At 39.2% G+C, this 24,646-nt stretch overlaps 1 protein-coding gene across 2 annotated transcripts in view; it reads right to left on the bottom strand.

Annotated features, from left to right (window-relative positions):
- LOC126475048 (copine-8-like) overlaps positions 1-24,646 on the bottom strand; it is a 219,517-nt gene that overhangs the window by 98,328 nt on the left and 96,543 nt on the right. For both annotated transcript variants that reach the window (XM_050102598.1, XM_050102597.1), the window contains exon 6: positions 18,046-18,334. In XM_050102598.1, coding sequence (XP_049958555.1) covers positions 18,046-18,334 — 289 coding nt within the window. The remainder of the gene's footprint in view (positions 1-18,045; positions 18,335-24,646) is intronic.

Here is a 24,646-nt window from a genome sequence, read left to right as displayed (position 1 = left end):
CTTAGTTCCATTTTGTACATAATATGTAGCCCCTTCCCCTTTTTCTTCTTGGTTCTACAGTGGTATGATTTGGTTTTTATTCATCCAGATGATACTGTTCAATTTAAATGATATGCATATGGTATTCTGATATGCATAACAAGTCTGCTAAAATTCCCTACATCCTTTCCTTTTCCTAAATGGATATGAGAAGTTCATTCTTTTTATTTAGATGGCTTCTTATGTTTTGATGGAAGACACTAAATGCATTTTTAATACCTTCGGCTTTGTCCAAGCTGCATAATTTGTTATACTAAGACCATTTAAAATGTCTTGATTGTTGACACTTCATATTTCATCCCCATTAACGCGCAAGTCGCCGAAGTGGCGTCAAATCGAAAGACTTGCACCTGGTGAACAGTCTACCCAACGGGAGGCCCTAGTCACACGACATTTACATTTTACATGCTTCACAGCACTTAACTTCAAGCCCAAATGGATTGCTGTTGCCAGACTACCACAACGATTGGTCAGTTCACTTACAATTCCTTGTCCAGCATTCTTTCTTGATGTGCTTGGATCCTGATCATGGGACTGGCACTTTTATTTTGTATTTTATCATACATTATAAACAGACCAAAAACAACATACATACACAATGATGCTAATTTAATACTTATGTTTCACCCAATGCACTAACCAAACACTACCAGACACTTCCCAACATGACACAATTCAACATCACATATACACTTGTCATAATCACAGAGATCGGCTTACATTAGATAAGCTTCATATGATATTGTGTGAAGCTGAATTCTGAAGGCTGCAATTCATCACTGCGACCGGAGAACCAAAGTTATAAATATACCTGCAAACTGTAGTGTTGTGTCGTTGCCCAATGGTTGGCATATACCTCACATGTAAAAGGTCATGGGTTCAAATCTTGTCAAATAACAGATTTTTAAAAATTCTTTTGGATCTAATCAAAGGTGTCTGATCATTATTTTTATTCAATTAATTGATTTGAAAGTATTTTTTTTAATTTGAATTCTTTGTTATGTCATTTTCATCATTGTGTTGTCTTTATTTGCTCTCGTTTTTTTCCTATGATTATTTTTTCATTTGGAATCTACTTGTGTCACCTATAATATGCAGCAATGTGCCAATGGGGATTGCTCATCAGTTGGTACCATGGCAGCTCATGTAGCTAGTGTAAGGATAGTTTCAGGCAACTAATGAGAGAGATAAATTACAGTTTGCTTTTAGTGCTGAAATTTGGATTTTTTCTGTCTTGAGTTTGCTCACAGACATTAGCTTTAATCGCCTTGAACAAAGCGTTCGTGATTTTAGTTTGCCACAGATTGTTGACTGTCATTTTTTCAGGTACATCGCACATCACGAGGCTGTGGTTAGTTTAGGACACGAGTTGAAATTCAGGGCTACAAAACATGTCACCTTGTGCAGTTCAGTCAGTGGTTAGTTAAAATCAGCTGTCTAAAGAGCACCTCGCTTTTCTGACATACCTCATGGCAGCCAAGGTGTTCCATGTTAACACCGTTTGATAACTGTGGTAGCTGGTGTGGGAACACTGTAGCGGCAAGTAACAGACGTTAACTATCAAGTAAATTTAATTACACTGCAGTAGCTGTTTCTACAGTAACTATATTTATTCTGCAGCTCTGCATTTTCTTTTTTTACTTTGGATGAATTTACCCTAAAGAGTGCCCTGGTGATCAGATGGAAATCACTGGGATGGAATGGGTACTGCTTTGGTCAGGCTGGGTGCTTTTGGCATTTAGCTGCCCAAGCAGCCAATTACCAGTACCATGCCGCATATGATGTGACTGAGTAAGGGGTGATGCATCATTTACACTCATTTACGAACATCCATCTCTCCTGTGTTATTTTCTAAGCTCTGGAGCAACACAGTCCAGGGCTTATCACACCACTTAAAGAGTGATACAACATAAACATTTAACTTATTTACTTACTCTTCTTGCTCTCATGGCCCCACAAACTGCAGTCAGTTTTTGGCCTTGTCAAGTAACCTTTTCCACAGTATTCTGTCTTCGGCATTTTCGTTCCTTGCTCCTAGTACCTGGAGGTCCTTGGCAACCTGGTCTCTCCATCTCATTTTCAGCCTGTCTGGAGGTCTTCATCCTTACAATTTATTCTCTGAGACTTCTCTCTCTGTTCTCTTCTATAGATACGGCTGGCCCATCTTAGTCTTCTTGTCTTGGCTTCCGCAACTGTATAGCTTCCTGTTCTTTCTTCTCTGCCATTCTCCTTCCTCATAGATTGGTCGAAATATCTTATGCAGGATTTTATTTTCAAAATCTTTTATCTTTCTCTCTGTTTATTTATCTGTTCTCCATATTTCTGCCCCATACAGTAATACTAGTCTCATTATCGTTTTATATATTCTTACTTCTGTTCACCTTGAAAAATTTTTAGGTGACAGTAGTTTGTTGACTGAGTATGGTGCTCTGGATGAGGCTTTGATCCTTGCCTCTATTTCTTGCTTCTCATTGTTTTTGTTGTTTACTACTACCCCCAGGTATTCAAACTCATCTACTTCTTCAAATATGCGGTTGGTGATCTGCAGAGTTTCCTGTCTTTTTGTTCTGTAATTTCTTTCTACCCTCATGAATTTTGTTTTCTCACCATTTACTTCTAATCCAGCTTCCTTTGCTTTTTGAAAGAGTCTCTTTGCCAGTATTTTAAGGTCATCCAGATTTTCACCAATTAGTGCTACATCATCTGCAAAGGCCAGTATATTTATTTTCGTTCCTATTTTAATTACCTCTTTTGCTTCACTTGCTGTGTCCAGTGCCTCCTGTATTACAATACTTCATCTTCTTGCCTGACTGCTGTTTTTATGTAAAACAGTTTGGAATATTCTTCATCCATTTTCATACCCATTTTGAGACTTTCAGCATCACTTTCACAAGATTTATAATCTTCTCCGGTATTCCAAATCTCTGCATTTCCTCCCACAACTTATGTCTGGATATACTTTCATAGGCTTTCTTAAAATCAACAAATAATATTGCCATTGTTTTGTTATACTCTCAATATTTGTATATGGCTTATTTCAATTAGAATATCTGGTCAGTAGTTGAATGATTCTTAATAAATCCCATAGGTTCTCATTTATTATTTCTTTTAAATATGGTTCTAATTTTTTTCTGGAGAATCTTGGAGAACACTTTATAGGTAGTGCTAATTAATGAGATGCCTCTGCAGTTCCTGCATTGTTGTTTGTCACCCTTGTTATGAATTGGTATTATTACCACTTCTGTTCACTCCTCTGGCATTCTTTCTTCATTCCAGATGTTCGTGACAAGTTTGTGTATTTGTTTTACAATTTTTATTCCTCTCTTCTGCACTTCTCCAGTATTCTACTAAATAATTGAAGTCTACCACCTGCTTTACCAACGACTGATACTATGTGATCATTCCATTTCATATCCCAACAAAGTGTTACACACAGGTATTTGTACGAGTTGGCCGATTCCAACAGTGACTCATTGATATTATAATTATGGGATACCACATTTTTTGTTTTGTGAAGAGCAAAATTTTACTTTGCTGAACATTTAGCAAGTTGTCAGTTTTTGCACCATGTTGAGATCTTATCAAGATCTGACTGAACATTTATGCAGCTTCTCTCATAAAGTACTTCATTACAGATAACTCCATCATCTGCAAAAAGTCTGATTTTACTAATAATATTGTCTGCAAGGTCATTAATATACAACATGAACAGCAAGTGTCCCAACACACTTCCCTGGGGCACATCTGAAGTTACTTCTACATCTGACAATGACTCTCCATCCAAGATAACATGCTGTGCCCTCCATACCGAAAAGTCCTCAGTCCAGTCACAAATTTCACTTGATATCCCACATGATCACACTTTTGACAATAAGCATGGATGCAATACTTAGTGAAATGCTTTTCTGGAAATCAAGAAACACTGAATCTACCTGGTTGCCTTGATCCACAGCTTTCAGTATGCCACAGGAGAAAAGTGTGAGTTGGGTTTCACACGATCGATGTTTTCAAAATGCCTGCTGGTTGGCACTGAGGAGGTGATTCTGTTCAAGACATCTTATTATATTTGAGCTCAGACGTTCTATGATTCTACAACAAATCGATGTCAATGATATGGCTCACTTCTACTACCCTTCTTGTAGACAGATGTGACCTGTGCTTTTCTCCAAGAACTGGGGATGGTTTTCTGTTTGAGAGATCTATGATAAATTATAGCTAGATGAGGGCATAACTCAGCTGCAAATTCAATATATAATATGACAAGGATTCCATTGGGGCCTGAAGCTTTGTTCAATTTTAATGATTTCAGCTGTTTCTCAACATCGCTGACACTAATACTTATCCCATTCATCTTTTCAGTGGTATGAGAAACAAACTAGGGCAGTTCTCCTGGGTTTTCCTTTGTAAAGGAAAATTTTAAAATGGAGTTAAGCCTTTTGGCTTTTACTTTGCTACCCACAATTCCGGTTCCTGTCTCTTTCGCTAGGTAGTGGACACTAACTTTGGTAGCACTAACAGCCTTTACATACAACCAGAATTTCTTTGGATTTTGTGAAATGTCATTTGACAATATTCTGCTATGGTAGTCATTGACGGCATTGCACATTACTCTCTTGACAGCGAAACACATTTCATTCCGCATCTATCTATAGTCCTAAGCTTTGTTTTACACCTATTGTGCAGTAATCTCTATTTCTTTACAAGTTTCTTTACAGTGATTGTATACCATGGAGGTTCTGTAATATCTCTTTATATTCGATGAATTATTCAGATACAATTCTACCCTTGAATGACATTTACTAATTTTCTATCTTCATACTCGCAGAATCCATGCGAAAAGTAGTTCATACAATAGCTATGCCATGAGCGCATAAGTATTCTTTGTAGTACTCTCTCTGGTGGTTGTTAGAAAAAAAAGAAAGGGGGATTCCGAGATTGTCTTCGTGCCGATTAGCCTGAGCTTTGTTTGAAGAACTGTAATCTGATTATTGAGATTTATCACAGAAGATAACTGATACGAACTGTATGATTAAAAGGAAATATATATAGATTGCTCCTTCAAATAAAAGGTGTGTATTTGAAATTTGAGAATTAATGATATTTATCGATATATTGCGTGGTTGTTAATCAGAAGGGAACTTCCGAAAGACTGGATACGAACCTGCATTTAATAATCCAAGAGCTCCATTACTTCTTCGGAAGGTTAAACTTCATCAAAGCCAAATATCCGCTTGGTATGAGGTTTCCCGACTGATTATACAACGCTCCCAAAATTACGAGGCATTTTATTTGTACAGATTAGCAGACTGCCACAAAGCACGAGCCTGCAGAGAAGAAGAATCATCGCCTGATTTCATTGTAACAAGTAAAATTTCAGAATCATTTTGAGTGACTGAGCTATGACTGTGTTTCCTATCATGAATGATTAATTGCTCGAACGAATTGAGAGCTACAGAATTACGTAGATAGGAGGAAAAATTACAGTGGCGCCAGTGTGACAGGACTCTCTTGGATTGTTATATAATATATGTATTTTTTGTTTCATGAAAACCAACGAGAAAGAGAGGTAACTAATCTGAAGAGAGATTCGGTGCCCATAGTAAAAGATTGCTGATACCAAGAAACGATTTCAACTATTGGACAACACCGAGACTACAGAACAAGGCCAGAGAAATCTAATTTTTTTATCCTGTAGTTAAAATAGTTTGAAATCAATTTAGAAAGAACTTTTTTCCAGATAGTAGTTAGATAGTAGAACTGTATATTGTGTGATTTTCGTATCTGGTCATTGAACTTTATACCATCTGTGAAGTAATTTGAAAGTTAATTGTGTCTACGACAGTAAATTTGAAACTGTATTTAGTGATTAGAACCTGATATTGACAGTTATTTAATGGTATTGACTAGAGCGGCATTTAAAATGTCATTGAATCAGCAACGAGACGTGCAACAGCCTTCAGCTGTTTGCACAGAAGCAGAGGCCACGGATAGCAATTCTGAGACTGTTGTGGCTAGCGGTAGCAATATAAATAATCCCGCTGGTTCAGAAAACATTCATACAACAGCTGATCAGACTGTTGTTGACACATTAGTTGTTATTATGCAACAGTTGTCTCTAATAGCCGAAGGCCAAGCGGAGGTAAAACGAGACTTATCCGTTATACAAAATGAACTCCAAAATCAATTAGCCGAAAATCAAACAGAATTACAAAATCAGTTGAGAGCAACCCTTACCGAATTAGATCAGAGATTAAATACCCAGACACAGGAAATAAAAGAACAGGCAGAAAGGACCGAACAGAATCTTACTGCCCAAATTGAGCAGGTCCGCCAACAATGCCAAGAAAACAATAGTAAATTAAAAGCGGAACTAACCGAATATGTATCCGTCAAAATCGACATGATACAAAAACAAGTAGAACTGTTTCCTCAAGTAATACAAGCTCAAGAGGACATACAGTGTTCCGTAGCTATGATATCAGAAATTATAGAATCCCAAGATAATCTAAAGAAGCAATTTGACGAAGTGAAGGAAAAACAGACGACAGTGGAACATGGAATGAATGTATTTGCGGGAAAGTTTTCAGAAATGACATTAGAGCGGCAACATTTTCCTTCGGGAACCATAGAAGAAACTGTGAAAGTAGCTTTACAGTCAATTTCAGAGAGTTCCGAGGAGAATTTTTTCAACAAAGGGTTAAAGGAAGTTCGTGAACAACTTGGCGAAGAATTCTCGCATTGGAAAGGAAATATCGAAAGATCACTAAATCTCTCACAGGAGGATTTAGAAATAATGAGAAGTAGGAAACAAAAGTCTCAATCTGCGCGTGACATTCCGTCCATGTCAAGATCCGATGCAAACAGAACTGGAACGTCACAAGTTAGATTCGATATAACGGATAGCCACAGGGAAACGTATGAACAGGATGATTTTTGGAATCGTAGTACCGTTGAGGAGAAGATGATTAAACAGAGACAATTTCAAATCTTTAACCCTGACAAAAAGAATGTTCATCCTGTAGTCTTTATTCAAAGTTTCAGAGGTCAATTTCCACGATCTTGGACAGAATGGCAAAAGGGTTTTTGTATCTGGATATATACAAGGATCAGGAGCATTGTGGGCATCCGAACAAACATCATCTTGTAAATGTTACAAAGAATTTGAGCAGGCTTTTCTAGCAAAATATTGGTCTGCTGGATTACAAGAAAGACTTAGGTAGGAAGTATTATATCCTGAGCCTTTCTCATTTTCTAGAGGATCTCTAAAGAGATATTTTGAGAAATACATTAATAAATCTTTGTATTGGGATGTACCGATTCCTTTGCCGGATATACTTAGAATACTCAAGTCCAGACTACCCGCCAGTATAAGGAATCAGCTGTTATATATAAATGATAAGGATATAGACTCATTTATGACTACACTTGATCATATTGATATAATTGAGGAGGACAATAAAAGGGCAAGAGAAATGTCATATCAAAGAAGAGTAATAGAAGCGAATCCGAGCTGCAACTCGAATGGGAATGGCAGTAATGGTAGCAGCAGCAATAATCATAACCAACTACACTCTCCGAGGAGACTTAGAAATGGACAAAATGCAAACAATAATTATTACCTTAATGGAAACTTTAGTAATGGTGCAGAGAGGGGCTATTTTAGGAACAGTAGGAATTTTAATCAATATAATCCAATGTATGGCAACACAGGACAGTTCTACCAACACCAGCAGAACAACAACAATAATTACACGAATCAAGCAAGACAACATAGACAGAATTCACCACAACAACCGATAATCACTGAAGTAGCTGAAGAGACAAAGACCAATCGGACCAACAATCAGTCAAACTAAACATGACCGCATCGTGCCCCGGAGGAGCGGTCAGGGGATCTGTTAGGGGCGAAACAATAAAATTACAATTGTTAAGATATAATGATGGTGAGCTGTTGACTGAAGAGTTAACAAAGGATTTAATAACGTGTCATAATGACAGATTGAGTGTTCCGGTATCGGAAGTATTTGTTGAAATAGAGGAAGTTCCAACGAATGTGATATTAGACACCGCCGCTTCTGCCAATGTCATCTCAGGCGCTCTTTTTCGGAGAATTATTAGGAAGAAGAAGGTACCAATTTTGGCAGTACAGAACTGCAAAATCATTGGAGCTGTTGGAGCACGCTCTCCCAATGTCAAAATACAAACACAATTAGAGATGAAAATGGGAAATGTAGCAATAAAATGCACGTTCCTAGTAGTAGAGAAGTTATTATTAGACTGTATTCTTGGTATTGGGAGTATGCAGGAGTACGATTGTCAGATTGATTTTTTGGAAGGAATAGTTAAATTTAGATTAAATGGAGAAGGATATAGACTCATAGAAAACAAATGAACTGTGAAATGAAGCAACAGTCGATAATGTCACTGTTGCAAACAATTGAAGAAACTCTCTGGTTGCGCAAGAGAAAATTATTATAATTTTTAGATTTTTCATTATGCCTTCTTTACCAGGAGAATTAATTTAAGAATTTTAATTAACATTTTAAGAATAGCAGTTTGTGTGTTTCATATTATGGACATAATTGTTGAAATATATTTCCATAAATGTTCATGAGAGGATGAAGAAGATTCTGCGAGTGGATGATTTGTTAAATGAACATACGTCATCATTAATGATATTTATTTGCAAGTGGATCTATAAATCAATTAATTATAAGAATAATGAAAATTTTTCAAATTATTCCTTTTGTGGAGTCAGTGTCATATGCCTATGTTTAAAATTTTTCATCAGGTGTAAACTTAAATTTTATCCATAATTTCGTAATTGAAAGCAAACCTCCGACAGATTCAATGCTCTACTTCCACCTGCACTATAACAAAACGAAGATTTGATTAAAAATTTTTTTGAGAGGAATACATTCGATATGAGCTACAACAAAATTTAAATGCCCACAGTCTATTTGGCAATGTTTTGGACAATCAGCAGTTGTAATGCAAAACAACTTTGGTATTGAGGACCACAAAAAAATTCGTGATTGTCAGGACTGATGAATGTTCCAGTCTAGTACAGATGGAAGAATATAAGAATCCACTCCGATTTTGAGTTCAACGATGAAATATGGACTTCGTTGCCTTAATCCACTCTCTTCCAGGGATTTATTCAGTCAGAACCTTTTCTTATTCCACTTTAAATCTGTTCCATGTTCACATCACTGACCATCTGTTCCTGAGATCATCTTGTTTCTACGGCACATTACCAGCTTCTGTCCTGTACCATAAGCCATCGCCTGTCCTCCGTGCCGCCTCCACCAAACGCTGCACGTCGCCTACCCGGTGTCCGTACCCAGTGTTCCTGTTCCATCGACTTCACAATGAGATCGCCGGCTACATCGTCGAAAGAAGAATTTTGAAAATTTTTTTTTGAGCAATATTGTAAAATTTTTTTTGGCTATGAGGTACTTTTCCTTCGATCTAATCTATGGAGCTTCTATATATTTCAAAATTACTGGATTTAGGCTTTCCTACCTTCTTTAATACCTGAGCTGGGGTCTATTCTTCCGGGTTTTCCAGGGTTTCCCTGTGAAGGCCAGTTCCCAAATGGGTAGACCTTTTTCGTAATTACACCAATCTACATCTTCCCTGGTTATGTACTTGGGATGCGGGTATACCCCGGTACATGTAGAAGCTACAGCTTAGGTATTCTCGTAACTTATTGTCTTAACGTGTTACCCATACTCTCTATAGTAAAATTCTACTAATTCAAAATATTCCTCTTTTGAATAAACAACCCAACAAATTTTTTCTGTTAGCTTGCAAAGTGTATTATCATTAACTTTGCTCGCTGCGAGGGACAATTGTAATATCTCTTTATATTCGATGAATTATTCAGATACAATTCTACCCTTGAATGACGTTTACTAATTTTCTATCTTCATACTCGCAGAATCCATGCGAAAAGTAGTTCATACAATAGCTATGCCATGAGCGCATAAGTATTCTTTGTAGTACTCTCTCTGGTGGTTGTTAGAAAAAAAAAGAAAGGGGGATTCCGAGATTGTCTTCGTGCCGATTAGCCTGAGCTTTGTTTGAAGAACTGTAATCTGATTATTGAGATTTATCACAGAAGATAACTGATACGAACTGTATGATTAAAAGGAAATATATATAGATTGCTCCTTCAAATAAAAGGTGTGTATTTGAAATTTGAGAATTAATGATATTTATCGATATATTGCGTAGTTGTTAATCAGAAGGGAACTTCCGAAAGACTGGATACAAACCTGCATTTAATAATCCAAGAGCTCCATTACTTCTTCGGAAGGTTAAACTTCATCAAAGCCAAATATCCGGTTGATATGAGGTTTCCCGACTGATTATACAACGCTCCCAAAATTACGAGGCATTTTATTTGTACAGATTAGCAGACTGCCGCAAAGCACGAGCCTGCAGAGAAGAAGAATCATCGCCTGATTTCATTGTAACAAGTAAAATTTCAGAATCTGTTTGAGTGACTGAGCTATGACTGTGTTTCCTATCATGAATGATTGATTGCTCGAACGAATTGAGAGCTACAGAATTACGTAGATAGCAGGAAAAATTACAGTTCCCTCCCATCATGAACTGTTCTACTGACCATAATTATCAGTTTGAGTAGTTTAGTATCTGCACAAGTGTGAAAATACTGGTTCACCACACAGTCAGTGTGGATACTTCAAGGGCCAAAGGTTGCTCGATAACGGCTGGGAACAGAATCCCATGAGTGGGAAGCAGAGACTCCAAACCCACACCGAGATGAGCACAGGAAGAACTCAGCCTTTGACTGGTGTGGATGGCTAATGGCTAAGCACTCAGTAGAACACAGGGCACAATCACATGATGAGGGCTGTGGCGCATGAACTCCAAGTACGCACTGAGCCACCTGGCTTACTGCCACCCGCAGGTGACCACCTCCACCGTGGGTCTGCCCATCCTACATGTCATTTGGACCATTATGCCAGGTTTCTTCACTAACCTGCTGCACTACCCATGTCAGCTCATCTGCCTCCATTATGATGCCTGCTGGTGTGGAGACTAAATCTCTCTCCCCTGAAAAGGCCACACAGGCCAAACATAATGGGGCTTGGGATGTGCCTCCAGTGCAGAACTAGAGAGGCCCCTGGTGAACCTGACAGCAAACTAACATCAAAGGAGGCAAATCCAATGCTGACAGCTTCACCGGAAGGGAGGAAGGGCACCTGCAACAATGATGTTTCACTGGCTTACCACCTCCGTTGCCGAGGGAGGGGGAGGTAGAGGAAGAGGACCGAAATCCATGGGCTCCACACTGGCAGGTGCAGTGCGAGCTTCACTGGGGGCTGCTGCTACTACATGCAACGGGAGGACAGCACAGCAAGGGAGTGGGCAACAGTGGGGAAGCATACTGCTGCTAGAGGGAATCTTCATTGAGAACAAAATCATGTCCCAACATGACATCCAGCAGACCAGCAGGCCATGGTGGTAATGTACCAAGAGGGTGCAAGCAAAGCTGATTTGCATGGTGGGTCAACTGCTCCTTACCAACATCCACCACAAATGGCTACCGACATTTGTGGCCCACCATGACACCCCACAAGCACCCATGCAGGAAGGGGCAAACACAGACTTCTTCATTTACGTCTTAAATGTATGCACGAATCACTCCACTTCAATGTTAGAAGATAGGTGAAATGGAGCCGTAATCAGATGTTGGATACCACTGTGAAAGCAAAAGTCCTCAAACTCTCGTAACACAAACTGCCGACCATACCAGGGTCCCGGTGGATCCCACAATGTGTAAGATAAACAACAACATGTGAACCACGGCAGTCGACAACATGGAGGACAGCTTGGGAAACTGGGCAATGCGTCAACCACCAAAAACCATACGCTGCCCACAGAGGAAATGGCAAAATCAATGCGCACCCTGTCCCAAGGATGTCCTGGGAATGGCCAAGGAGAAAACTGGCATGGTGGTGAAGGCTGGTTATATGTACAAGCCCCAGATGCTCGATGCCACAATCAATTGCTGGAAAGCAGAAGTGATGGCTGGTTATATGGATAAGCCCCGGATGTTCGACGTCACGATCAATCGCTGGAAAGCAGAAGTGATGCTGCGCTGTTGCCTTCATACGAGTGCAATGCGTGCTCCTCTGTGGCAAGCATGAGAAACCAAAAGAGACATGCTCCAGCCAACTGAACTGGACTGCTGAAATGAAAAGCCACACAAACACGTTGGTGGCCATGGTGGTCATGACTTTGTGTTATGTCAGTGGAAATTCCATCACGGTTTGCTGCAAGGCATCATCCAACACAAACAAAAGAGCCACCTGCCGATCAAACTACAAATCGGGTGCCACCAGTATCAGCAATAGTGCATCAGCATTTGCAGGCTGGACAGTGGAGAGGTAATGAATAATGTAATAAAAATTACTGAGAAAGAGGGGCTATGCTGCAACTGGTGGGCAGTCCTACCTGGCAGCTTGGAACGAGGGCCAAATAAGCAAACCAATGGCTTGTGGTCAGTGATGAGGAGGAACTTCACCTCTTACAGGAACATGTGGAACTTCTTGACCTCAAACATACTAGCTAGTGCCTCCTTTTCCACATGTGAATGAGTATGCTTTGCAGCATAAAGCGTCTTTGATGCACAAGTGATAGGCTGTTCGGTGCTGTCCAGCGTCTGATGGGACAGGACAGCACCAATGTCATACTGGGGTGTCACAGGCCATGGTTAATGGTCTACCCAGTGTAAAGGAAGCCAAACAGGGAGCAAAGCACAAACACTGCTAGAAAGACTGAAAGCCTGTTGATATTCCACAGACCACAGAAATTTAACGCCCTTGTGAAGAAGCCAGTTAAAAGGGTGGAAAATGTGTGTGGCCTGGGGAATGAACTGAGCATAATACAAAATATTACACCTTCCCCCCCCCCCCCCCCCCCCCCCCCCTCCGAAAAAAAAAGAACTAAAAATGGGAACTTTTTTCGGGTACTTGGACATTGGCAGGTTGACAATGGCCTAGATGTGGTTATGTGGAGGTCTGTGGAGACAAGACCATCTTTACTATGTGCATGATAAAAACTGTACTTTCAGGGAAAAAAAAACTGCACTTCTCCAGTCTGCAACAAAGGCCATTATCCGGAAGGTATTGAAAAACTGTCTGAAGGTTTCATAACTGCTCCTCCTGAGTAGGACCCATGACCAAAATGCCATCAAGGTAATTAACAGAACAGGTTATGTCCTGAATCAACTGCCCCAAAAACCATTGGTAAATTCCTAGCACATACAAGATTCCAAAAGGCAAGCGATTAATTCGGTAAAGTTCGAAGGGGATGCTGAGGACCAGAAAAGTCGGAGAAACCGTATCGACAGCAACTGCAAGTAAGTATCACACAAGTCGGAACAGGAAAAACACTTGCCCCCCAACAACTTTGCCAACTACTCTGCCTCCCATGGTGCTGCTAGGCTTCTGAATCAACACCAAAGGGCTGGTCCACCAACTCGACAAAATAGGAAAAATGATGTCCTGATCCTGCCAATGCTGCAACTCAGCCTTTCAAGTGTTGTGGATGGTGAAGGGAATATGGGGTGGGGGTTGGGTACCATCGACAGCTTAAAAGAAACACGTGCCTCAAAATTTTCTGCTTGGCCCAGGTATTCTCCAACAGTGGGCTGTAGGAATGCAACAAGGAGTCCAAATCTTTCAAAGGAATGGATTTAGACAATAAATGGACTTTGCCCACAATCTGGAAGCCAAAAACAGAAAACACGTTGATCCCAAAGATAATATGTGCCCATGACGAATTGATCACAAGCAAGGTAAGTTGCCATTCTACATTCTTATAATGTGCTGAGATGGAGAATTGCCCCCGCAAAAGACTTCACTGTTTACTATAATACAAAATGTGATGGAGGAGCTGTTGCGACTCCAGGCACCAAGAGCCTGTATGCATCTAAGTTAATTATGCTGACTGTTGCTCCTGTGTCTAACTGAAATTTGACTGGCCAGCTATCCACAACAATGCCACCAAAATATGCCAAGGTGATACATGTGGGGCATTGGAGGCAACTCCAAAGTCCAATGAAAACAACAGGGTGTCCAATGACTGACTCACAGTCTATCAACTGTCACAAACTGTTGCATACCCCAAACATGGCCTCCACATGCAGGCAGTCATCGTGAACATGCAATAAATGGCTATCGGGGCAGGACCACTGGCTCGCCCAACAAGCATAAGGAGAGTAATGCTGAGGAAAAATGCCACTTAAGAGAAGAATGATGGAGCAAGTGGTGTGAACCTACTGAGCTCAGCATGAGTGAGGGTGAGCAGTCCCATGATGCCACTGCACTGACATCGACAACTCCAACACCCTGCGACATGGCGGGAGGTAAGGCCACCTGGTGATATCCTGGGCACTGGAAACTGTTTACCATGCACACTCAATTGAGCCACCTGTCCATTGCCTTGAACAAGTGTGATGCATGCTCCTCTGTGGCAAGCATGAGAACCCCTGGACAACACTATGCCGATCACACAGGAGGAAAAAGATGTGCCACATTTGATCCATGTAGAGACATTCTACAGTCAACCCAGCTAGACTGCTGAAATGAAAGGCTAGAAAATGCTGATGTTCTATTGCAGCTACTGGTGGTGCCCAATTTGGAGATTGATCAGCAGGAGGCTTTTTTGTTTGGGTTGAATGATGCCTTGCAGCAAACCATGATGGAAATTTCAAGACGGCAAGGACTTTCCTTGCAACTGCTTTAAGTTCATGCAATTCTGCTATTTGGGCAATGTCAGCAAAAGAAGGATAGGACAACATCAACACCATAGTCTGAAACTCGTGATCAGGAGCTAACCTGACAATCACATCCCAAATTAGCGAGTTTGCGTTTATCACATTTGGGGCACTCAAAATGACACTTGTGTGAAAGGCCCTGAATATTAGAGATCTAGGCTGCATACAATTGCGGATGGATATGTGTGTGTGTGCGCGCGCGAGTGTATACCTGTCCTTTTTTCCCCCTAAGGTAAGTCTTTCTGCTCCCGGGATTGGAATGACTCCTTACCCTCTCCCTTAAAATCCACATCCTTTCATCTTTCCCTCTCCTTCCCTCTTTCCTGATGAAGCAACCGTGGGTTGCGATAGCTTGAATTTTGTGTGTATGTTTGTGTCTCTATCAACATACCAACGCTTTCGTTTGGTAAGTTACACCATCTTTGTTTTTAGATAAACCAAAAGAAATTGTTTACATTAATTTTTATCTTCACTGTCTTTTTTGTTTAGCCTGTCATCTGTGGTACCATCATTTTTAATCATCACCCTAACAGGACACCTAGGAAACTTGTATCTTCACTGTCACAAATATTTGATTGTTTCTTCCAAATACGCTGTGATGTCTTTTTTCCAAACAAACAGTATATTTCACTTCTATGTGGACATGAGACTCTTACAATTTCTTTTGCTACAAAAACATATCATCTGCCTGTCACCATCTTGTTGGCTGTGTAGAGCTGCAGCTGATCCCCTCCCCCCCTCCCCCCTATAGTTCCCATCATACCTCAAGGTGAGCATTGGAAACAATGCTGCAGGAAACATGTAAATATGCCACTGGCCCCAGTCTACATTTTTAGCATCTCCTTAGAAAGGTATACTATTGTTGAGTATTTGCCCAATTTTAAAATCAATTTGATTTCAGGTACAAACGGACTGAGGCAAACTGCAGTTTAAAAATGATTATAACAAGCCAAAGTATGCAGTATAGATTCCCATATGAAATCCACTGTCCACTCACCTCTCCCATCCCTATACTCACAATATTTCTCAGCCAAGCTGATGTCACTGTTTCTCCTCAGGCCTTCCGTAATGCTGAGCTTGACACAGACAGCAACATCTTCAAGGGTGCAAGTCATACGTAACAACAGTAACTAATACATAAATAAAAGATTATAATCCCGATGCTGTCCACATCTCAAACTTTTGCTTTTCCACAACAGGCCTTTCCACTGTATTTTATTCTTGTGGTAACAACTGCAGTCAGTATAATGTGATTTGCTTCAATTGTTAGACATTTAATTCTGGATTAATTTCTTTTCTCGTTTCATTTCACTGTAAGACTGATAAAAGCTGGCAACGTTTATCCCCAGTATTCTAATACATGAACAGTTTTCTCATCTGCAAACCCCCCTCTTTGTTTTTAATAACCAAATAAACTGACTTGGGTTCAGAATCAAGTAATGGCTTTTGAAGTACAAGTTTTTCACCTTTGAATGTATCTTTACTTAAAAAGCAGCACGTAAATATAAGTGTGGGGTATCCATACATGTAAGAGAATTTTTGTTGCAAACCTGTTCAAATACAACAAAAGATTGTAAGTTGATATAAATGCTATTTCCTCTTGTGCCTCACAAAATTGTTAATTTTTTTTATGCAGAGCATTGGATTTTTGTGGTTACCAGTTGACAGTTTTTTCATGTATCCATTGCACTAGTGCCATGAGTCAAATGTCATGTTATTGTTCGAGCAAGATGGATAATATTGAGCGCTTCGGCGTGTCAGGAAATCTCGAATGTATTCAAACAAAAGTATTGTATGCTAAGCCCCAACCTTTGGAATTCTTCTAAATAAATTTGTATGAAACCTCAATAGACAAAGCTTCACCTGTAAATGTAAGACAACCCCTACATTAATCTATCAAACACTGTAAAAATGTTGATCTCAGCTGCAATAGTTTAATTTGCCAATATATGATGACCCCATGTTTTTCGAATGATGAATTTTGGAAAAAAAAAACCTTGTTTTTCAACTGGATAAATGTTGTAATTTATAAACAGATTAAAGTTATATGTAGATGCTCAGAATACCTTACTATTATGGAGGAGATTTCACAAAATTCTACTTGTTGCACATGCTCCATATGCCACTCTACATAAAATTTTTGAATATTTATGTTCTTAAATTTATGACAGTTCCTGACGAATATGGCAATTCCTCCTTTCTCCATTTCTCCTCTAAAAAGTGAGATGCTAACCTAAGTCCTGTACATTTAACACAATTATACCAGTGGTCAAATGATGTTCAGAGGAGCAGATTATATCAGCTGGGTTTTATGACTAATTCATTAATGCAGAGTGGTTCATTAATTTCATTTCTGAATCCTTGAATATTCTGATGCAATGAAGATAGCTGACACTTCACACTGACTGAGATAAAATTGGATGGAAATAAAATTTTTGCTTGTTGCTGAAAATTTTTAACCAACAACTGTTTGTGCTGTTGCAGTATGCCAGAATTATGCTGTTTAATTTCTTTCTCAAACTGAAGATTTGTTTCAATCCAAACCCCTCTTAAAACTCTTTTTTTCTGTCCCCCCATCCTAAAAAAGGTGCTTCTGTGACACCTACAACCATTGGTATTTTACCAGTTATAACAGTGCTTACCACCCCTTAAATTTTCTGCTATTAGCCCAGTTAGTTTACCCTTCCCTTTCCTGTTGAGGTGAAGGTCACACCTAGCATAATCCCATCTACTGAGAGACTCAACAAGAATCACACCAATATATGACCTACAACCAACATATGCAGTCATTTCAACTCCAAATTAACTCTTATTAGAGAAGAGTCATAAACAATGTTTTAAATGCAATTCATAGCCTTATTGAATGAAGCGGAAAGCAAGAGAATCAATCATTATTAATTTTGATGTAACTCAAAGTATGTGACACTTTCTGTTGGAAGTAATACTGTAAAGGCAATACTCTGAAATTTTGTTTTCTAAGATATTGACTAAATACAGTACTGGAGTTTTTTTAAAATGTTTCAGTAATGAAGAAAGGCCTGAGCATTTAAAACTTACACCATTTAGTTTTTATTAGCTGGCACACAAGTTAACCAGCAATACCATTAAGAGAAAAAGCTAATATAATTTCTATTAAATATACATTTATTTTTACTCTTGAACTATATCTCAATGCCAATATTCCATCTTACCTGTTTGCGAGGATGTATACAGTGGAAGACGGTGGCAGGCCCTGGACCATTTGAGAGTTCGCGTAATGTTGTGCAGAATTCACCAATGAGGCTGTGGCTCCCACTGCGGTTCCAGTCGTAGCACACAATTTTAATTGAGCGATCCATATCGGCAGCACACAAGGTTCTGACTGGCATTACAAATGGTTTCCAGTTAGGATTCAATGTCCACTTTATCACTTCTGTCCTGTGGACTACATGATAACTGCCATTTTCTCCAACTCTCTGGAACTCCAGAAAGGGGTCAGAGCTAAAACAAAGAAAATCAACATAAAGGATGGATATAGAAATAATTGTACACCACTTTTACAGCTAAAAATAATAACAGTAAATAAATTTGACTGTTTTGTTTCCAACCTCATCAATCTGTCTAGCTTTTTTAGTCATATTCAATTGAAGTAAAATGTACTTTTCTCCACCTTACAATGTAGAAGATCAATGAAATATGAATTCTCAGTTTTACAGGTTAAGTTAAGTTTCAATATACATTATGTTTTCTTAGAAAATTACTCTGTCAGCAACACAATTATCATGTACATATCTGAAACTGTGAAGCCCAGCTAATCATGGCAGTCTTTTGTTCAATGTAATTAGCTGGGTTTCACGTTACAGATATTTTCACGGCAATTTTATAGCTGACAGATTAATTCAGAACTCATCGCTCAAGTTTGATGGTACTTGATTACACGGGGAAAAAAATTGTCAGACTTAATCAAACAAATTTTTGGGTATTGAATCCAAATCTGATTGGGTTTCTTGTATCATGCATAGATTTGTCGTAACGTGACTTCATTATAAACTAAAAATATTAGCAAAACACCTAATTTACACTGGAAAATTAGCAAAACACCTTATTTGGAATGAAAATTAATTCAGTTTTTCAATGTGAATTATATGTCCATTGTCTTATATCTTATTTTCTCTCTTCTCTTTAAAGCATCTAATATTACTTTTTTCTGATGAACTGCATGTTTCCACAAGTTGACCAACAGTAGTCTCCCACCATACCAATATTCCAGCAGCCCCGATACTGGCTTCTGAAGACTCTGACACACGCACAATTTGTTTGTTCTTCACAGACATCACCTAAACTTTCAGTAAATAAAGTAAGATGAATGTTTAAGAAGTGAATTTTGAGGCTCATCAAAACAGTCTAATTTCTTGACCCCTTCCTGTATGTTCTCTACAACATAAATATAACGTGAATCCTTTTCACAACATAGTAACAACCTACTCAAATGATACCCTTTCATCTGGAGTCACATTTGATTCAAAATTGGACTGGAACATCATTTTCTGAATGTCACCTCCAATAAACCAATCTTTCATTTTCGCTGTGATTGACGAGGAACTTCTCACAAAAATAATTCAAACATTCTTCTTCTTTGAGCAATGCTGTCACAAAGTCGCTCCCTTTTTTTCAGATCTGCACGTTTCTTTCACAAAAGGATGAGTATCCCAAGAGCTTATCATAGCAGTTATGACATTTCTTAGCCAATGCAATCACGGCTACCAAAATTTCTAATTTGTATTTTATTAATTGGAACAGTATATGAAATTTATACGATTAAAGCTGCATATTATGACCCAGCACACTAAAAACCACAAGAAGAAGCCATTTTCATTACATAAGTTTTTCCAGTAGTGGCGTCTGTTACTCAGATTCACATTTGAGTCTTTTATTATGATATGGGAACCTGCTAATGGTCTATTACAAGACTGAAACTGGTTGTCAAAAAAAATCATCTGGATGTATAGGAATAATAAAATTGAACAAAGTTCCAGGCCCTGATGGAATCCCTGTCACATTCTATACTGAATTTGCGACTGAGTTAGCCCCTCTTTGACTATAATGTAACGTACATCCCTTGAACAAAAACCGTGCCCAGTTCATGGAAAAAGGAACAGGTCACATCTGTCTACAAGAAGGGTAGGAGAAGTAATCCACAAAGTTACCATCCAAAATCACTGATGCCAATTTGTTGTAGAATCTTAGAACATATTCTTGGCTCAAACACAATGAGGTATCTTGAACGGAATGAGCTCCTCAATGCCAACCAGCATGGATTTCGAAAACATTGATCATGTGAAACCCAACTCGCACTTTTCTCATGACATACTGAAAGCTTTGGATCAAGGCAGCCAAGTAAATGCAGTGTTTCTTGATTTCTGAAAAGCATTTGATTCAATACTGCATCTACGCTTATTGTCAAAAGTTTGATCATATGGGGTATCAAGTGAAATTTCTGATTGGACTGAGGACTTTTCAGTGTGGAGGACACAACAGGTTATCTTGGATCAAGAGTCATCATCAGATGTAGAAGTAACTTTGGGTGTGCCCCAAGGAAGTGTGTTTGGACCTTTATTATATATTAATGACCTTGCACACAATATTAATAGTAAAATTACGCTTTTGCAGATGAGGCAGTTCTCTATAATGAAGTACTATCTGAGAGAAGCTGCATAAATATTCAGTCATATCTTGAAAAGATTTCAACATGGCACAGAGATTGGCAACATGTTTGAAATGTTGAGAAATGTAAAATTTTGGACTTCACAAAACACAAAAATGGAGTATCCTATTACTATAATATCAATAAGTCTTCTGTTGGAATTGGGCAACTTGTACAAATACCTGGGTGTAATGCTCTGAAGGGATATGAAATGGAATGATCATATAGGTTCAGTCATGGGTAAAGCAGATGGTAATCTTTGGTTTATTAGTAGAATACCGGGGAAGTGCAATCAGTCTGCACAGGAGATTGCTTACAAATCACTCGTGTGACTGGTTCTAGAATATTGCTCAAGTGTGTGGGACCCAGACCAGATAGGACTAACAGGGGTTACTGAACGTATACAGAAAAGGGCAACACACATGGACATAGATTTGTTTAATCTGTGGGAGAATGCCACAAAGATACTGAAGTACCTGAACTGGCAGACTCTTGAAGACAGAATGTAAACTATCCCAAAAAAGTCCATTAATAAAGTTTCAAGAACTGGCTTTAAATGATTACTCTATGGATATACTACAACCTCCTACGTATTGCTCACATAGGGATTGTTAGGATAAGATCAGAATAATTACTGCACACACAGAGGCAATCAAACAATCATTCTTCCCACATTCCATATGTGAATGGAACAGGAAAAGACCCTAGTAACTGGTAAAATGAGACGTATCCTCTGCCGTGCACCTCATGTTAGTTTGCAGAGTATAGTTGTAAATGCAGACATAGATAATGAAAAAGATCCATAGAAAAGCACATCAAACAATTGGAGTTGAAAAAAATGAAATTCATGCTAATTTCTGATGATATGTATCTGTGGCATGCCTCTAAATAAGACCTTCAAGTACAAATAAACAGCTGGGCAGAAGCTGCTAAAGATCATCTTCAGCTGGGAGAGAAGTGAGATAATCGTCAAAGAGATGTGGGCAACCAATATTACAAGTCAAAACAAAGGGGAAACAGCTACACAAGGTCCATCATTTCAAATATCTTGGGAGTGTTGTCTATTGACAAAGAAATCACTTACATAATTCAAGCAGTTAGCAACTCCTATCAAATAGTTAAAGGCCTAATTTGGAACAAGAAACTACCACTAAAAATTGAGAGTCATCTGTGACGTCTATTACATGCTCAGTTTGACTTGTGAAACATTGTCAGAAAGACACAGCAAGATGGAATACTAAATGAAGAAATCCAAAACAGGCACAAGGTGTAGGACTACAAGACAAAATAACCTCACAGTAGCTGGAATGGTTTGGACACACGCAATGCCTAACAGGCTACCAAGGCTAACTCATGATCTGAAGCTCAGAGACAAAAAACCACGAGGAACACCCCGACTGAGGTAAAAGGATTTTGCGAAATCTGACACATAGCAGAGAGGACATACAAGGGACAAGGGACAGTACTGGAGAGAGAGAGAGAGAGAGAGAGAGAGAGAGAGAGAGAGAGAGAGAGGGAGGGAGGGAGGGAGGGAGGGATGTTTATGCCAACCCATCAAATAAGATGGATAGACGTGGGGGATGATGATGATGATGACGATGACGATGATGATGATGACAGGGAATAACAAAAAAACAGGTACAAATTTTCAGGGGACATTCGTCATATATATATGCTCATGTGTCCGGGATTGCTTTACTTCAGTGTCACAATACATTTTCTATAACTTTTCACTGTTGTTGTTTGTTGTTGTGGTCTTCAGTCCTGAGACTGGTTTGATGCAGCTCTCCATGCTGCTCTATGCTGTGCAAGCTTCTTCATCTCCCAGTACCTACTGCAACCTACATCCTTCTGAATCTGCTTAGTGTATTCATCTCTTGGTCTCCCTCTACGATTTTTACCCTCCACACTGCCCTCCAATGCTAAATTTGTGATCCCTTGATGCCTCAAAGCATGTCCTACCAACCGATCCCTTCTTCTAGTCAAGTTGTGCCACAAACTACTCTTCTCCCCAATCCTATTCAATACCTCCTCATTAGTTACGTGATCTACCCACCTTATCTTCAGCATTCTTCTGTAGCACCACATTTCGAAAACTTCTATTCTCTTCTTGTCCAAACTAGTTATCGTCCATGTTTCACTTCCATACATGGCTACACTCCATACAAATACTTTCAGAAATGACTTCCTGACACTTAAATCTATACTCGACGTTAACAAATTTCTCTTCTTCAGAAACGATTTCCTTGCCATTGCCAGTCTACGTTTTATATCCTCTCTACTTCGACCATCATCAGTTATTTTACTCCCTAAATAGCAAAACTCCTTTACTACTTTAAGTGTCTCATTTCCTAATCTAATTCCCTCAGCATCACCCTTTTCACTATTGTAAGTAAAAAACATGACCACAACATACAAATCACATAAAATTCTTTTTTACGTGAAATGTTAGAACAGCTATTCATTAGAATTGATACAAGCATCAAAACCTGCTGTTGATCAAATCACACATGAGCTGATGAATTCCTGGGGACTGACTTCCACAATATGGGAACAAAGATTCTTTGTATATTGTGCTGGGGTTCAATACACTGGAAATCCCAACATGCTTTCAGAAAGAAAAACAAAGGGGCTTCAGATATAGGTAACAAAAAGGCCAAGTAACTGGTCCACTTCTCGCCATTTATCTGTTACAGTGAGGGTCAAGGTGGACAGGGGAGGTGTAATGCACACTGCCTCTACTAGTGAGTTGTGTTGGATACAGGTTTGGTGAACCCAAGGTTCCTGAGTTGGGGTCACAGCACTGCCAATCCTCTGTAACCATGAACTCTGAGCATTTTTAGTGACCAGAATGTTGGACATCAATTGTTTATTATAAGGAACGGACAACTTTGCGTAACTGCCTGGATCGCAGAGATGACAAAACTTCCTTTAAAAAAGAAACCTCAACCACATCCTCGAGGTGTGCTTCATGCTGATGGCGTGTATGGCTGTTGAGTGAGACAATCTTTAGCAGGGAACAGAACCTGCAACACACGAGCTGTTTAATGTTTACCCCGGCAACTGGGGCCCTAGCCGAGTGGACTCTTATTTCCCTAACTGGTCACTGGATGGAAATGGCTCATGTTTCATAAAACAAAAACCCTCCAGTGGTTTAAGTGGGCTACTGGCTGTATCTATAACCAACCAATGAAGACAACTTGATAATCTAGTCTCCAGAGCAATCAACAATGATGTTGACACATAAACATTAACATGATACAGTTTTACCAAAATGTGTTTATAATTCTAAAAGGGAAGAAGGGACACTTAAAAAAGCGTCTCCTTTTTATACTCAGAGAGCACTCGAGTGTGTAATTAAGTGAAATGACTAAGGAATAGGACATTACCAATAGGAACAAGCTGATACGCTGCCCAAGTGCAGAGGCTAGGGTAATAACCTCTTTTCTCAGAAAAGTATAATTCCCTTCAATCAAGCAATGTGGTCTATTGCTGTGATGATATGACACAGATATTGAGCAGTTTCTGATGCAATGGTCTGGTGAAGGTGTAACAGATGTATGAACCGTGATGAAGTGCATCAATAGTGAGTTTCAAAAGACTGGAGCCTTTATTGTAATTTCTGACTTGCCTAAGCTGCCAGAGTATGTTAAGGCAGGTCTTCTCCACCTGAAAGTGTGGCCATACATCCCTAACTGCTGTGGTGTTTTACGTGTTAGCAATGTAGCCACCAAACTCTTGCTTACAGAGGGCAGCAATGTGTGGCAAACCAGCCCATGAAGCAGGAGTTACTTGCTCCCTTATAGAATTCTTCATCAATAACTTTGGTGATCACACAGCATGGAATTAAAGCTACAGAATATTCAGGAGCTCCAAGTGATAGAAATAGCCAAATGAGTGCTGTTGCTGAACCATAAAATATACAGTTCCAACAAATCACACACATTCATCTGCTTTGCATGTACAGTACATGCAAAGCCCTCATTACTTTCCCTACGGTGAAAAGCAAAACAGTTCTGCAAAGTGCCAAGAGCAACAAAGAAGCAGCTACCAAAAAGAGAGTATTATAAAACACAAAATGAAACATGCCAAAATGCTCTACACAGCCA

The sequence above is a fragment of the Schistocerca serialis genome, chromosome 4 (assembly GCF_023864345.2).
Source record: "Schistocerca serialis cubense isolate TAMUIC-IGC-003099 chromosome 4, iqSchSeri2.2, whole genome shotgun sequence".
Taxonomy (NCBI): domain Eukaryota; kingdom Metazoa; phylum Arthropoda; class Insecta; order Orthoptera; family Acrididae; genus Schistocerca; species Schistocerca serialis.
This window is presented reverse-complemented; position numbering and strand designations above follow the sequence as displayed.